The sequence below is a fragment of the Lithobates pipiens genome, unplaced genomic scaffold, assembly GCF_037356315.1.
Source record: "Lithobates pipiens isolate NorthernLeopardFrog02 unplaced genomic scaffold, aLitPip1_a1.2 Scaffold_1, whole genome shotgun sequence".
Classification (NCBI taxonomy): domain Eukaryota; kingdom Metazoa; phylum Chordata; class Amphibia; order Anura; family Ranidae; genus Lithobates; species Lithobates pipiens.
Genome location: NW_027507685.1, coordinates 119,941,698 through 119,954,903, shown reverse-complemented (window position 1 = coordinate 119,954,903; position 13,206 = coordinate 119,941,698). Strand labels below are relative to the sequence as shown.

Here is a 13,206-nt window from a genome sequence, read left to right as displayed (position 1 = left end):
GAGAGAGATCCAGGCAACTGAATTATGGTGTGAATAGTTGTCACTATTAAAAGAGAAGTATGGGGTTTTGTTTTAACACTTACCTAGGTGAATGCAGCATCGATGAGATTATGCATCTGTCCGTCTTGAAGGCGGAGAGCTGAGCGATCAAACGCAATTGATCGTTCAGTTCTCTGCTGCTCCGAGCAGAGAGCTGGGACTGTCAGTCGCCACTCTTCCCCCCTCCAGCGCTCAATTGAGCGCTGGGCTGTGGAGGGGGTGGGAGAAGCTGGCTCAGGCACTCAGTGAATCGTTAAGAGGTTTTGGAAGCTTCTGGGTGGGTCCCGACTATATGATCGCGATCTTGACCCAGCTTGGATCGGCTCTGAAATAAAGAAGAACTGGCTGCCACAGGACTGATGCAAATTAAATCCTTTATTGTCCTCAAAGACAGAGAAGCAAAGCAGGGCAAGCTGTTGACGCATTTCACACTCAAATCACGTGCTTAATCATAACCTGGATAGCCTCTGACATCAGCTGGACAGTGGGCTTTAGCCCTCCGATGGCTGAAAATGGGTCACAGGAGTGCAAAACGAATTACACTCCTGTGATCCATAGGATAAGTACAGCCAAACAATCTTTGGCTTTACTTCTCCTTTAATGTGTATCATACCTCAAAAATAAAACAATTCTATTATTGCAGCTTAACATTACTTAGCAGTAGTGGCTGCGTTATTTTTCTTTTACCTGTTGATCCTGTGAAAAAAAAAAATACACTCTCTTCCTTCAGGTCTGTTATTTTTTTCTCCACTGTATATATTGGGGTAGCCATGGCTGTCACATAGGTTGGACTGCCTGCCTTTGTTTAATACATGGTGGATTGATGTGTCTAGTAGTTTACAGAAAAGGTGAAAAGATTTATGCCTTCCTTTAAGCACACACAAAATGTCAAGGACACTGCATTTCTGGCAACATCAACAGGTATTTTCTTTACCTGCAGAAAATGTTCTTAGATGTGGTGGCTGCAATTTTTTTTTCAATTCTCAAGCTAAGGGATGGTAAGCTGCAATATAATACATTTTGGTATTTGGGTTTGGATACACTTTAAAGTGCATTTAAAAAAAAATGTTAAAGTGGTTGTAAAGGTAGAAGTTTTTTTACCTTAATGTATTCTGCGCATTAAAGGATAAATTCTGCTTTCTAAACATGTTACACCCATATTTAGGGTGTAACAGGTTTAGCATCTGGCTGCTCTTCCCCCGACCCCTCCCTGAGACAGTGGGGCGGAGATCTTCTCCCTGTGCCCGCTGTCACAATTCAAAAAGAGAGTGGCCATTAGGTGCTCCACAGATCCCTGTGAATCAATGTACAACTACTGTCAGCACTTGTGGCTGATGGTTTGTAGTTCTCATTGAATTACCAAGGCGCTGACAAGCGCTCTAGATAGTTCATTGAGCTTCCTGTCATTCAGTAACTGTCTGCTTGTATCTGGGTTACAGGCAGACAGCTACACTGACAACCTGCAGGAGCCTGGAATTACACCCACCATCTGCTGATCATGGGTGCAATGTTTTACTGGCTTCTTACCTTACCTGCTCTATGCAATTAGTTTTGAAAAGAGCAGCCTGGATCCCCCTCTTCTCAGTTCCCTCTTTTGTGCTCCTGGCCCCTCCCTCCTCCCAAGCAACAACTAGGCAGGATCAAAAAATAAAAACTGCAGAGGTGATTAAATACCACCAAAAGAAAGCTCTATTTGTGGGGAAAAAAAGGACGTCAATTTTTTTTGGGTACAGCGTTGCACAACCACGCAATTGTTAGTTAAAATACCGCAGTTAAGTATCGCAAAAAAAAAGGCCTGTCATTTGTAAGACCTTCCAGGGCTGAAGTTTCTAAAGAAAGGTTGCCTACGAAAAGGACATAGGTACTTACTATGATTAATACAGCATATATTCGCTCATAAAAGACTGATTGTTCTTTCATTCTTTTTAGCTCCCCTCACCGTAGCCCTAACTATGTGAATCCAAAGAGTGAAAGCTTAAATCACAAGGAGCAGCAGGCATCAGCCTGTTTGGGTTTGGTACAGCCGGCGACCGGCTTCAAAGTGAGAATAATGCGGCTGCTCCATAGCTGTTGACCACATTCACACAGCCAGCCGCATCGGGCATCCTCCCCTCCTATGGTTCCTGGGCTGTCCTGCACTCACCGGTGCCCGGCAACACATCCTCTGGCTGGGGCAGGGAGATTGCAGTGAGACCGAGGCAAATCCATGCCTCAATCTTGCTTACAAACCATAAAATGGGAAGTGATGTCATTTCCAGTTTCAGATGCACTCTTTCCTGGCCAGCACAGCCAGGTGGCACTTTTAACCAAGCTCATTTGTGCTTGGTTAGATGGTGTAAAGTGCAGGGGGAGACATTAATCCCTTGTGAAAGCAATCAAGTAAAAAAAAAAAAAAAAAAATTATTATTAAAATACTGACAAAAACAACCCTCCCCCCATCCCCCCCATAAACTGAGGTCGAACGACACATATGACATATCGCCACGAGCGTCAGAGTGAGAAAAATATTTCTGGCACAAGAGCTACTACCCAACTCCAAACTGAGGAGTTGTAAAGGCTTTTAAAGTGATTTTTGGGCACCATCGTTTTTGGCGATATTGTGGCTGCACGCATATTTAACCACTTAAAGCGGAGGGCCGGTTATAAAAAAAAAAAAAAAAGTCAGCAGCTGCAAACACTGCAGCTGCTGACTTAATAAACACACTCACCTGTCCAGGGCGCCCGCGATGTCGGCCGCCCGAGGCCGACCCGTCCCTTGGCTCTCGGGTCCCGGCGCCGCCATCCCTTGTAAGGGAAACAGGCAGCGGAGCCTTACGGCTTCACTGCCCGTTTCCTACTGCGCATGCGCGAGTCCCGCAGCTACTGCGCATGCGCGAGTCCCGCAGCGCTTTCTGAATGGGACGCGCTGTGTTCTGGAACACACAGTTCCCAGAACACAGCGCGACTCATTACCCAGAAGACGCCGCGACGAAGAGAGAAGACAGAAGATCTCCGCGGAGGAGGAAGAGGAAGATTAGGATAAAGTGCCTAGCAACAGGCATTTCTGGTAAGTAAAAAAAAAAAATATTTTTTCATTTTTTTTTTTTTTTAGATTTTTTGTAATTTTTAACATTTTTTTGTTTTTCAGGGTGGCCCTCCCCTTTAAGGACCGGGCCTATTTTTTAAACTTGTTTTGTTTACAAGAGTTAAAATAATTTTTTTTATTTTTTTAGCTTTTTGCTAGAAAATTACTCAGAACCCCCAAACATACACACACACACACACACACACATATATTTTACAGACACCCTAGAGAATAAAATGGCGGTCATTGCAATACTTTCAAACCGTATTTGTGCAGTGGTCTTCCAAGCGCACTTTTTTGGGAAAAAGATACACTTTTTTTAATTAAAAAATAAGACAAGAGTAAAGTTAGCCCAATTTTTTTTTACATTGTGAAAGATGATGTTACGCTGAGTAAATTGACACCCAACATGTCACGCTTCAAAATTGCACCCGTTCATGGAATGGTGGCTAACTTTTATCCTTAAAAATCTCCGTCAATCAACGTTTAAAAAAAAAAAAAAAAAAAGGTTGCAAGTTTTGAGTTAGAGGAGGTCCGGGGGAGGGGGAATTATTGCTCTCACTCTAACAATTGCGGTGATACCTCACATGTGTGGCTTGAACACCATTTTCATACTCGCGTATGTGTTCACTTCTGCACGCGAGCTATGGGGCGCATTAAAAAATATATATTTTTGTTGATAAAAAAAAAATAACCACCACACAACACATTCCCCTCTCGGTGATCTATATAAAATTACAAGGATTTTAACAACTTTGATGCAGATTCCAACATTTTGTTATTCTAAAGGAATCCCAGTGTGTTTTTCTGTGTCTATGTGGTAAGTGAATCTAATGGGAGTGGTGCCATAATTATCAACCAGCTGCTGCACCTGCAGGTGCTCTCATGAGGAAACATGCTGGGCCTGCATCCCTTTAGATGCGATTTCCTATTGGGAGTATCTCACCAAAAATTACATTTTTGCAGCAGAGGATACCTGATAGCTGACTTGTATCTTGGTGCAGAAAATCAGTGAGTCAATCACACAAGCAAGAATTTATGTTTATGGGGGGCGTTCTGTATACAGAACACCTCCAAGTAGCCATATTGCATTTTACAGAAAATTACAGAGCCCCAGATTGAAAAGGAAAGGAAAGGTAATTTTAAACAACATTCAATTACAATATGACTTGAGTCGCAATTTTATGCACTATCTTATCATTTCCTTTTTTTCCTGTGAAAGTGGAGTTTCCCCTTTAACTTTTTCTTCTAACTTTCACTGGAAATGTAGCAGCTTGACATTTGATTTACTGCAGTTTGATAAAGGGGACCCTCAGTCTCCAAGCACATAGGAAATTTAACTTACCCAGGTTTGGGTGGCACAGAGGTTGGTGGCTGAGGAAGGGTCTCCACGGGAATACTTTCTGTAATTGATACAGGGGAGTCACGGGAGCCAACGCTCTGTCGATCAGTTCCCGCATCCTTCTGCTTCATCTGAAGCAAGGGGGGGGGAAAAAAAACATATTGTCTGAGTACACCATGAGCCATTAGTCAAGTGAGGGCACGTTTTTTCAAGTTCAAGCAGTGTAGGGACTACACATTGTGCAACAAAAAATATATTAAAATGCCTTTTTCTTATTTCCATATTTTCATGACAATATTTGAAATAGGCTTCTAAAGTTCACCCTCCAAGAACTAGACTTTGCTTACCAGGCAGTGAGGGCTCTGTTCTCTGAAAACTGATCTGTGTTTGGATTGCTCTTCATAGAGCATATGACAAGCGGTGAGGAGGTGTTGTATTGCCTCATCACCACCTTCTTTGATGTTCTGAAGCCTGTAATAGGGTGCAGAGACTGCTTGCGCTGCACATAACTGTGAGGCATGTGCAAAAACCGGTAGAGGTTAGAAACCCTGCCACAGCTGTGGCGTGTCTAAACCCACAACCACTGCCACTACAGCTAAGGAGGTAGCGGTTGAGAGGAAGTAAACGTGCAGCTCAACTTTAGGGTTTTACTACACCCCAATTGCTATTGTGAATGGGCCCTGCCTGATAGAGAAAACAGCCACATACTTTTTAGTTAGGAAAAAAAAAAAAATTATAATAATAAAATATATTATATATATATATATATATATATAAAATCAAATTTTGAGAGAGTGAACATTGAGGCTTAAAGCCTTTTTTTTTTTTTTTGTAGTCATGGATAGATGTGGATTAGCGTTAGAACTTCGATTAAAAAAAAAAAAAAAAAAAAAAAAAATTCCTGTCTGGGCAATTTCTCCTCACTTCCTGTTCCTGTGACACCATGACGACGATGAACAAAAGAAAAAGAAAAAAAAAAGGCACAAACAGCAATGACAATTTGTTAAAGATTCTAACCTCGCCTTTGTTGCATTGCAGTTTTAAACGAACACATGGTGGGGAAAGAGAAACAAAAATACACAGGAAACCAATCGGAAAATGAACTTATTTTGTAAGCACGATGGAAATATATATACAGTGCTTTGAAAATTTATTCATACCTCTTGAAGTCTTCCACATTTTGTCATGCAATAACCAAAGATGTAAAGTTATTTTATTGGGAACTTATGTGATAGACCAACACAAAGTGGCACATAATTGTCAAGTGGAAGGAAAATGATGAATGGTTTTCAACATTTGTTACAAATAAATATCTAAAAAGTGTGGCCTGTTTTTGTATTCAGCCCCCTTCACGCTTATAACCCTAATTAAAATCTAGTGGAACCAATAGATAGAGCCCACCTGCGTGTAATTTAATCTCAGTATAAATACAGCTGTTCTGTGAAGCCCTCAGAGGTTTGTTAGAGAACCTTAGTGAACAAACAGCATCGTGAAGGCCAAGAAACACATCAGACAGGTCAGGGATAAAGTTGTGGAGAAGTTTAAAGCAGGGTTAGGTTATTAAATTATTAATTATTCTTTTCCACGCCTTGCTTCACTTCTTTTAACTGCTGCAAAATGACAGTCAAAGAAATGATTTCCTGGATATCAAAGCACCAATATGACAGCAAATTGCAAAATCATTCCATGCTGTGAAACAGATATAAAAAGGCACGGGGTATAACAGAATGCTTGCAAGTGTACTTACTCTTTTTACTTCCAACTCAAAGAGCAGGGTGGCATTTGGAGGAATTCGGCCCGACAGCCCCTGAGAGCCATAAGCAAGAGTTGGTGGAATCACCAGAAACCTTCTCCCGCCTTTCTTCATTCCCAGCATCCCCTCTTCCCAGCCCTAACCAAACATAAAAAAGAAATACCACATATGTAAAACCTTCCCATAGCAAACAATCAGATGCTGACATTCATTTTCAAACTTGCAGCACAAAAGAGACAGCATAGATCAAAATGGCTGCTGTACCCTTCTACAGCGATTTCTTGCCAGCACAGCCAAAAAATAGTTCCCCGGAAACAAAAACAGGATGACAAGAATGACACACATCATCATTCATTATAAAGCAAAGAAATTTAGTTTGTTACTTTGATCACTTTTCCAGATCCAAGTTTGAGCCGCAATAGTTTGTCCTTCTGTAAGTTGGAGTCAAACATCTGAAAATAAAACAAAAAAATATAAAAAAGTTACCCAATATTTAACCACTTCAATACAGGGCACTTTCGCCCCCTTCTTTCCCAGCCCAATTTTCAGCTTTCATCGCTCTAGCGCTTTCAGTGACAATTGAGCGGTCATGCTACACTGTACCCAAATGAAATTTTTATCATTTTGTTCGCACAAATAGAGCTTTATTTTGGTGGTATTTATTCACGACTCCGTTTTTTATTTTTTGCGATATAAGCGCAAAAAAGCGGAAATTTGGAAAAAAAAACAATATTTTCTTTTTTCTATTTTAAAAGAAATCCAATAAAATCAAATTTTGTCATAAATTTAAGCCAAAATGTATTCTGCTACATGTTTTTGGTAAAAAAAATTCCGTTAAGTGTATAATAATTGGTTTGTGTGATCACGGACATATGTACGCAAATGATCATGTACATATGTGTGCAGGTGATCACATACATGTGTGCAGGTGATCACATACATATGTGTGCAGATAATCATTGGGACATGTGATTTTAGTGGGACATATGTGGGGGACATGTTTTTATTATTAGGGACATGTGTTTTTATTATTTGGGGACATGTATGTTTTGGGGACGTGTGGGGACATTGTGTTTATATTGTGTGGTGATTTGTGTGTACACTAGACTGGTGATCAGCGAGTAAAAAGCTGTAAAAAAACAGCTCATACTCACTGATCATCAGCCGGCTGCAGCGATCTGCTCTCCTCTCCTCAGCGATGACTTCTGTGTGAGGAGAGGAGGAGCCAATTGCCTAGCAACCGGCTGTTTGTTTACATCACATGACGGCCGTGATTGGACACGGCCGTCATTTGATCAGGAGGGCCAATCACAGAGCCCTCCTGCCGATCTGAGATGCGCCGTGTCCGGGTGACACGGGCGCATCAGGATCGCGCCTCTGCGCAGGCACGCGCGTGCGCGATCCCGCTCCTTCTGATGGACGTTCCTGAACGTCCTATTAGGAGTAGACATCTCCCACCCGGCCGTATATATGCATTGGCCGGGTGGGAAGTGGTTAAATGCAGTATAATAAATATATATATATATATATATATATATATATATATATATATATATATATATATATATATATATATATATATATATATATATATATATATTTAATTTTATGCTGTTCAGGAACACTGCAAGTGTGAGACATGCTAGCCCGATGACACGTTGGCGATTTGTAGATCACCAAATTATAACTTTCCTAATGGGAAATCGTCATCTGCTCTGCTACAGAATTTCAAATGCCAACAAACATTGCTAACAGAAGCAACAGAGTGATGCTTTGTCAGTTTAAACAGCGAGAGAGCAAAGTCATCGGAGAAAGTGAGCGGTCTGTGAGATATTGTCTCTGGCGATCTGTTTCCATTTACAGAATTGCAAGCATTAAACGGGCCCGGAAGTCCACACATTACAGCTTAGATATTTATTATCACTATGGCCAGATTCCAACTCTGCTTATTCTTTGTTGCGTTACCTTTTGATCATTTTTCCGTAGCCTTGCATACTACCAGCTTACATAATTACACTGGAGTATACAAAGTTTTAGTTTAAATTGCTTTCATTTCACCTTTCTCAAATTGACAGTACCTAAATGTTGTTGATGTACCAAAGCTATCAAATGTACCTGGCCAATGCCATGGTTCTGAAACAGCCACCCTGTGTAGGCAACTTCTAATAGATCGCCCGTATCAGCTGCCTGCCCTTCGCCAGGTGTCAGATCCTGGGATACCACAGCATCCAGAGAGGGGGTGCAGCTACACTTGGCAATGCAAACCTGGTAAGAAAAGAGTAAAAATAAGGAAACATAAGAGGACATGCTTAACCATTTCAATAATGCCCACTTATACCCCCTTCCTGCCCAGACTAATTTTCAGCTTTCAGTGCACTCACACTTTGAATGCCAGTTACTCAGTCATGAAACACTGTAAACCCAAACAACATTTTTTATCATTTTTTTTTCACACAAATAGAGCTTTCTTTTGGTAGTATTTAACCACTTACAGACTGAAAGGATTTGCCCACTTAATGACCAGGCCATTTTTTGCGATATGGCACTGCGTCACTTTAACTGACAATTGACGTTGTACCCAAACAAAATGTATGTCCCTTTTTCCCCACAAATAAAGCTTTCTTTTGGTGGTATTTGATTACCTCTGCGGAGAAGGAGAAGGAGAAGGAGAAGGAGAAGGAGAAGGAGAAGTTTTTTTTATTATATATATAGTATCATTTATTTTTTACCAAAAATATGTAGTAGAATAAATATTGGCCTAAACTTTTTGGATATTCATTATAGCAAAAAGTTAAAATATATTATATATATATTTATTATATTTTAACTTTTTGCTATAATGAATATCCAAAAAGTTTAGGCCAATATTTATTCTACTACATATTTTTGGTAAAAAATAGATGAAACCGCAATAAGCCTACAATTGTGCTCATAAGTTTAGATACACTGGCAGAATTTATAATTTCTTGACCATTATTCAGAGAATACGAATAACAAAAAAACTTTTTTCACTCATGGTTAGTGTTTGGCTAAAGCCATTCATTATCAATCAACTGTGTTAACTCTTTAAATCACAATGACAACAGGAACTACCCAAATGACCCTGATGAAAAGTTTACATACCCCAGTTCTTAATACTACATATTGCCAGCTTGAAGTCTGTTGTGGATGAGGCTCTTTATCTTCTCAGATGGTAAAGCTGCCCATTCCTCTTGGAAAAAAGCCTCCAGTTCCTGTAAATTCTTGGGCTGTGTTGTATGAATTGCATGTTTGAGATCTCCCCAGAGTGGCTCAATGAAATTGAGGTCAGGAGACTGAGATGGCCACTCCAGAACCTTCACTTTATTCTGCTGTAGCGACTGACAGGTCCACTTGGCCTTGTGTTTTGGATCATTGTCATGTTGGAAAGTCCAAAATACATCCCATGCGCAGCTTCCTGGCTGATGAAAGCAAATGTTCCTCCAGTATTTGATAACATACTGCATTCATCTTGTCATCAATTCTGACCTGCTTATTGTACATCTTTAACCACTACAGCCCCGGACCAATAAACACCTTAAGGACCAGAGGTCTTTTTCCAATTTCGCACTGCTCTGCTTTAACTGGTAATTGCGCGGTCATGCAATATTGCACCCAAACGAAATTTGCGTCCTTTTCTTCCCACAAATAGAGCTTTCTTTTGATGGTATTTGATTGCCTCTGCAATTTTTATTTTTTGCGATATAAATGGAAAAAGAGCGAAAATTTTGATAATAAAAAATAGATTTTCTTCTTTTTGTTATAAGAAAAATCGAATAAACTAAATTTTAGTCATACATTTAGGGCAAAATTTATTCAGCCACATGTCTTTAGTAAAAAAAATGTCAATAAGCGTATATTTTTTGGTTTGCGCAAAAGTTATAGCGTCTACAAACTAGAGTACATTTTCTGGAATTTACACAGCTTTTAATTTATGACTGCCTATCTCATTTCTTGAGGTGCTAAAATGGCAGGGCAGTACAACCCCCCCCCCCCAAATGACCCCATTTTGGAAAGTAGACACCCCAAGGAAATTGCTGATGGGTATGTTGAGCCCATTGAATATTTTTTTTTTGTCCTAAGGGATTGAATAATGACAAAAAAAAATTTTTTTTACAAAAAGTTGTCACTAAATGATATATTGCTCACACATGCCATGGTTATATGTGGAATTGCACCCCAAAATATATTCCGCTACTTCTCCTGAGTACGGGGATACTACATGTGTGGGACTTTTTGGGAGTCTAGTCGCGCACGGCACCCCGAAAACCAATCACCACCTTCATGATTTCTAAGGGTGCAAATTTTTGATTTGACTCCTCACTACCTATCACAGTTTCGAAGGCCATAAAATGCCAAAAATAGCACAAAACCCCCCCAAAATGACCCCATTTTGGAAAGTAGACACCCTAAGCTATTTATTGAGAGGCATGTTGAGTCCGTGGAATATTTTATATTTTGCCACAAGTTGCGGGAATATTACAAACTTTTTTTTTTTTTGCACAAAGTTGTCACTAAATGATATATTGCTCACACATGCTATGGGCATATGTGAAATGACACCCCAAAATACATTCTGCTGCTTCTCCTGAGTACAGGGATACCACATGTGTGGGACTTTTTGGGAGCCTAGCCGCGTACGGGACCCCAAAATCCAAGCACCGCCTTCAGGATTTCTAAGGGCATACATTTTTTTATTTTACTCCTCACTACCTATCACAGTTTTGAAGGCCATAAAATGCCAAGATGGCACAAACCCCCCCCCCCCCCCAATGACCCCATTTTGGAAAGTAGACACCCCAAGCTATTTTCTGAGGGCCATGTTGAGACCATTGAATATTTTTTTTTTGTCCCAAGGGATTGAATAATGACAAAAAATAAAAAAAATTTTTTTTTTTACAAAAAGTTGTCACTAAATGATATATTGCTCACACATGCCATGGTTATATGTGGAATTGCACCCCAAAATATATTCCGCTACTTCTCCCGAGTATGGGGATACGACATGTGTGGGACTTTTTGGGAGTCTAGTCGCGCATGGCACCCCGAAAACCAATCACTACCTTCAGGATTTCTAAGGGTGCAAATTTTTGATTTGACTCCTCACTACCCATCACAGTTTCGAAGGCCATAAAATGCCAAAATAGCACAAAACCCCCCAAAATGACCCCATTTTGGAAAGTAGACACCCAAAGCTATTTACTGAGAGGCATGTTGAGTCCATGGAATATTTTATATTTTGCCACAAGTTGCGGGAATATTACAAACTTTTTTTTTTTGCACAAAGTTGTCACTAAATGATATATTGCTCACACATGCTATTGGCATAAGTCAAATTACACCCCAAAATAAATTCTGCTGCTTCTCCCGAGTACGGGGATACCACATGTGGGGGACTTTTTGGGAGCCTAGCCACGTACGGGACCCCAAAAACCAAGCACTGCCTTCCGGATTTAAATATAAAATGCTACCAAAAAAACTGTTAGCGATCGCAGGGATCAGGCCTGACTCTGCGATCGCTGCAGTTATGTGTTTAGTGTTTTGTAAGTGACAGTGATCGATCGATACTGCACTTGGGTGGGCTGGGCAGAGGGGCAAAACGCAGGTGCTAGCAGGTATCTGGGCTGATCCCGCTAACAATGCGTTTTTTTGGAACCCTGAACTGCTGGGGACGCTAGTATAGATCTGATCAGATCAGATATTGATCTGTTCAGATTCTATACCACTACAGGAGGTTTATGTTTTGCGTGTGGGTGTTAGCGGTACTGGCACTAACCTAGCGCTGCCTGGGGCGACGCAGACCCTGACCCTAAAACCTAATTGATATCACCCGCCGGGTGATCAGGGGGTTAAACCTTTATTGGGTAATAAATGGTGGGTGCCCCGATGCTATAAAAAGCAAACTAACCAGAGTCACCCGTAACACTTATACGGTGATCAGTGGTGAAAGGGTTAACTAGGGGCAATCAGGGGGTTCAAATTTTTATTAGGTAGTATATGGGGGTCCCTGGCACTATATAAAAACCTGACGGGGAACCTAAATAACTAACTGGCTAACCAGCGTCACCAGTGACACTTATACTGTGATCGCTGGTGAAAGGGTTAACTAGGGGCAATCAGGGGGTTAAAACCATTATTGGGTAGTATATGGGGGTACCTAACGCTATAAAAACCTGGCGGTGAACCTAAAAAAATAATAACTAGCTACCTAACGACACTAGTGACACTAATGCAGCGATCAGAAAAACGATCGCTTAGTGACACTGGCAAAAGGGGGTGAAAGGGTTAACTAGGGGCAATCAGGGGGTTAAAACCATTATTGGGTAGTATATCGGGGTACCTAGCGATATAAAAACCTGGCGGTGAACCTAAAAAAATAACTAGCTACCTAGCGACACTAATGCAGCGATCAGAAAAATGATCGCTTAGTGACACTGGCAAAAGGGGGTGAAAGGGTTAACTAGGAGCAATCAGGGGGTTAAAACCATTATTGGGTAGTATATCGGGGTACCTAGCGATATAAAAACCTGGCGGTGAACCTAAAAAAATAACTAGCTACCTAGCGACAGTAGCGACACTGATGCAGCGATCAGAAAAATGATCGCTTAGTGACACTGGCAAAAGGGGGTGAAAGGGTTAACTCTAGGGGCAATCAGGGGGTTAAATCTTTATTGGGGGGTGATAGGGGGCTACCCTGGACCTAACACTAACTGCCCTGACAGTTTTAACTGTTACAACTGACACTGAATGCATTGATCAGTAAAGAAATGATCAATGCAATCAGTGACACTGTGACTGGGGGGCGAGGGGGGGATCGGGGGGCAATCAGGGGGGGGATCGGGGGGGTTTGTGTACCTATGTGTACCTATGTGTCAGTGTAGTGTTTTGGTGCACTTACTTTTAGTCTTCTCCTCGTAGTCCGGTCAAAAAGACCGCCCCGAGGAGAATGACATCACTTCCTCCTTCCTGTGTAAACAATACACAGTGGGA

The 13,206-nt window shown here is 41.0% G+C and overlaps 1 protein-coding gene across 4 annotated transcripts in view; it reads right to left on the bottom strand.

The window, feature by feature from the left end:
- The window catches only part of FKBP15 (FKBP prolyl isomerase family member 15), a 118,807-nt gene that overhangs the window by 67,185 nt on the left and 38,416 nt on the right, over window positions 1-13,206 (bottom strand). For all 4 annotated transcript variants that reach the window (XM_077475119.1, XM_077475137.1, XM_077475127.1 and 1 more), the window contains exons 7-10: window positions 8,314-8,463; window positions 6,582-6,650; window positions 6,193-6,336; window positions 4,449-4,576 (exon numbers count right to left, since the gene is read on the bottom strand). In XM_077475119.1, coding sequence (XP_077331245.1) covers window positions 4,449-4,576; window positions 6,193-6,336; window positions 6,582-6,650; window positions 8,314-8,463 — 491 coding nt within the window. The remainder of the gene's footprint in view (window positions 1-4,448; window positions 4,577-6,192; window positions 6,337-6,581; window positions 6,651-8,313; window positions 8,464-13,206) is intronic.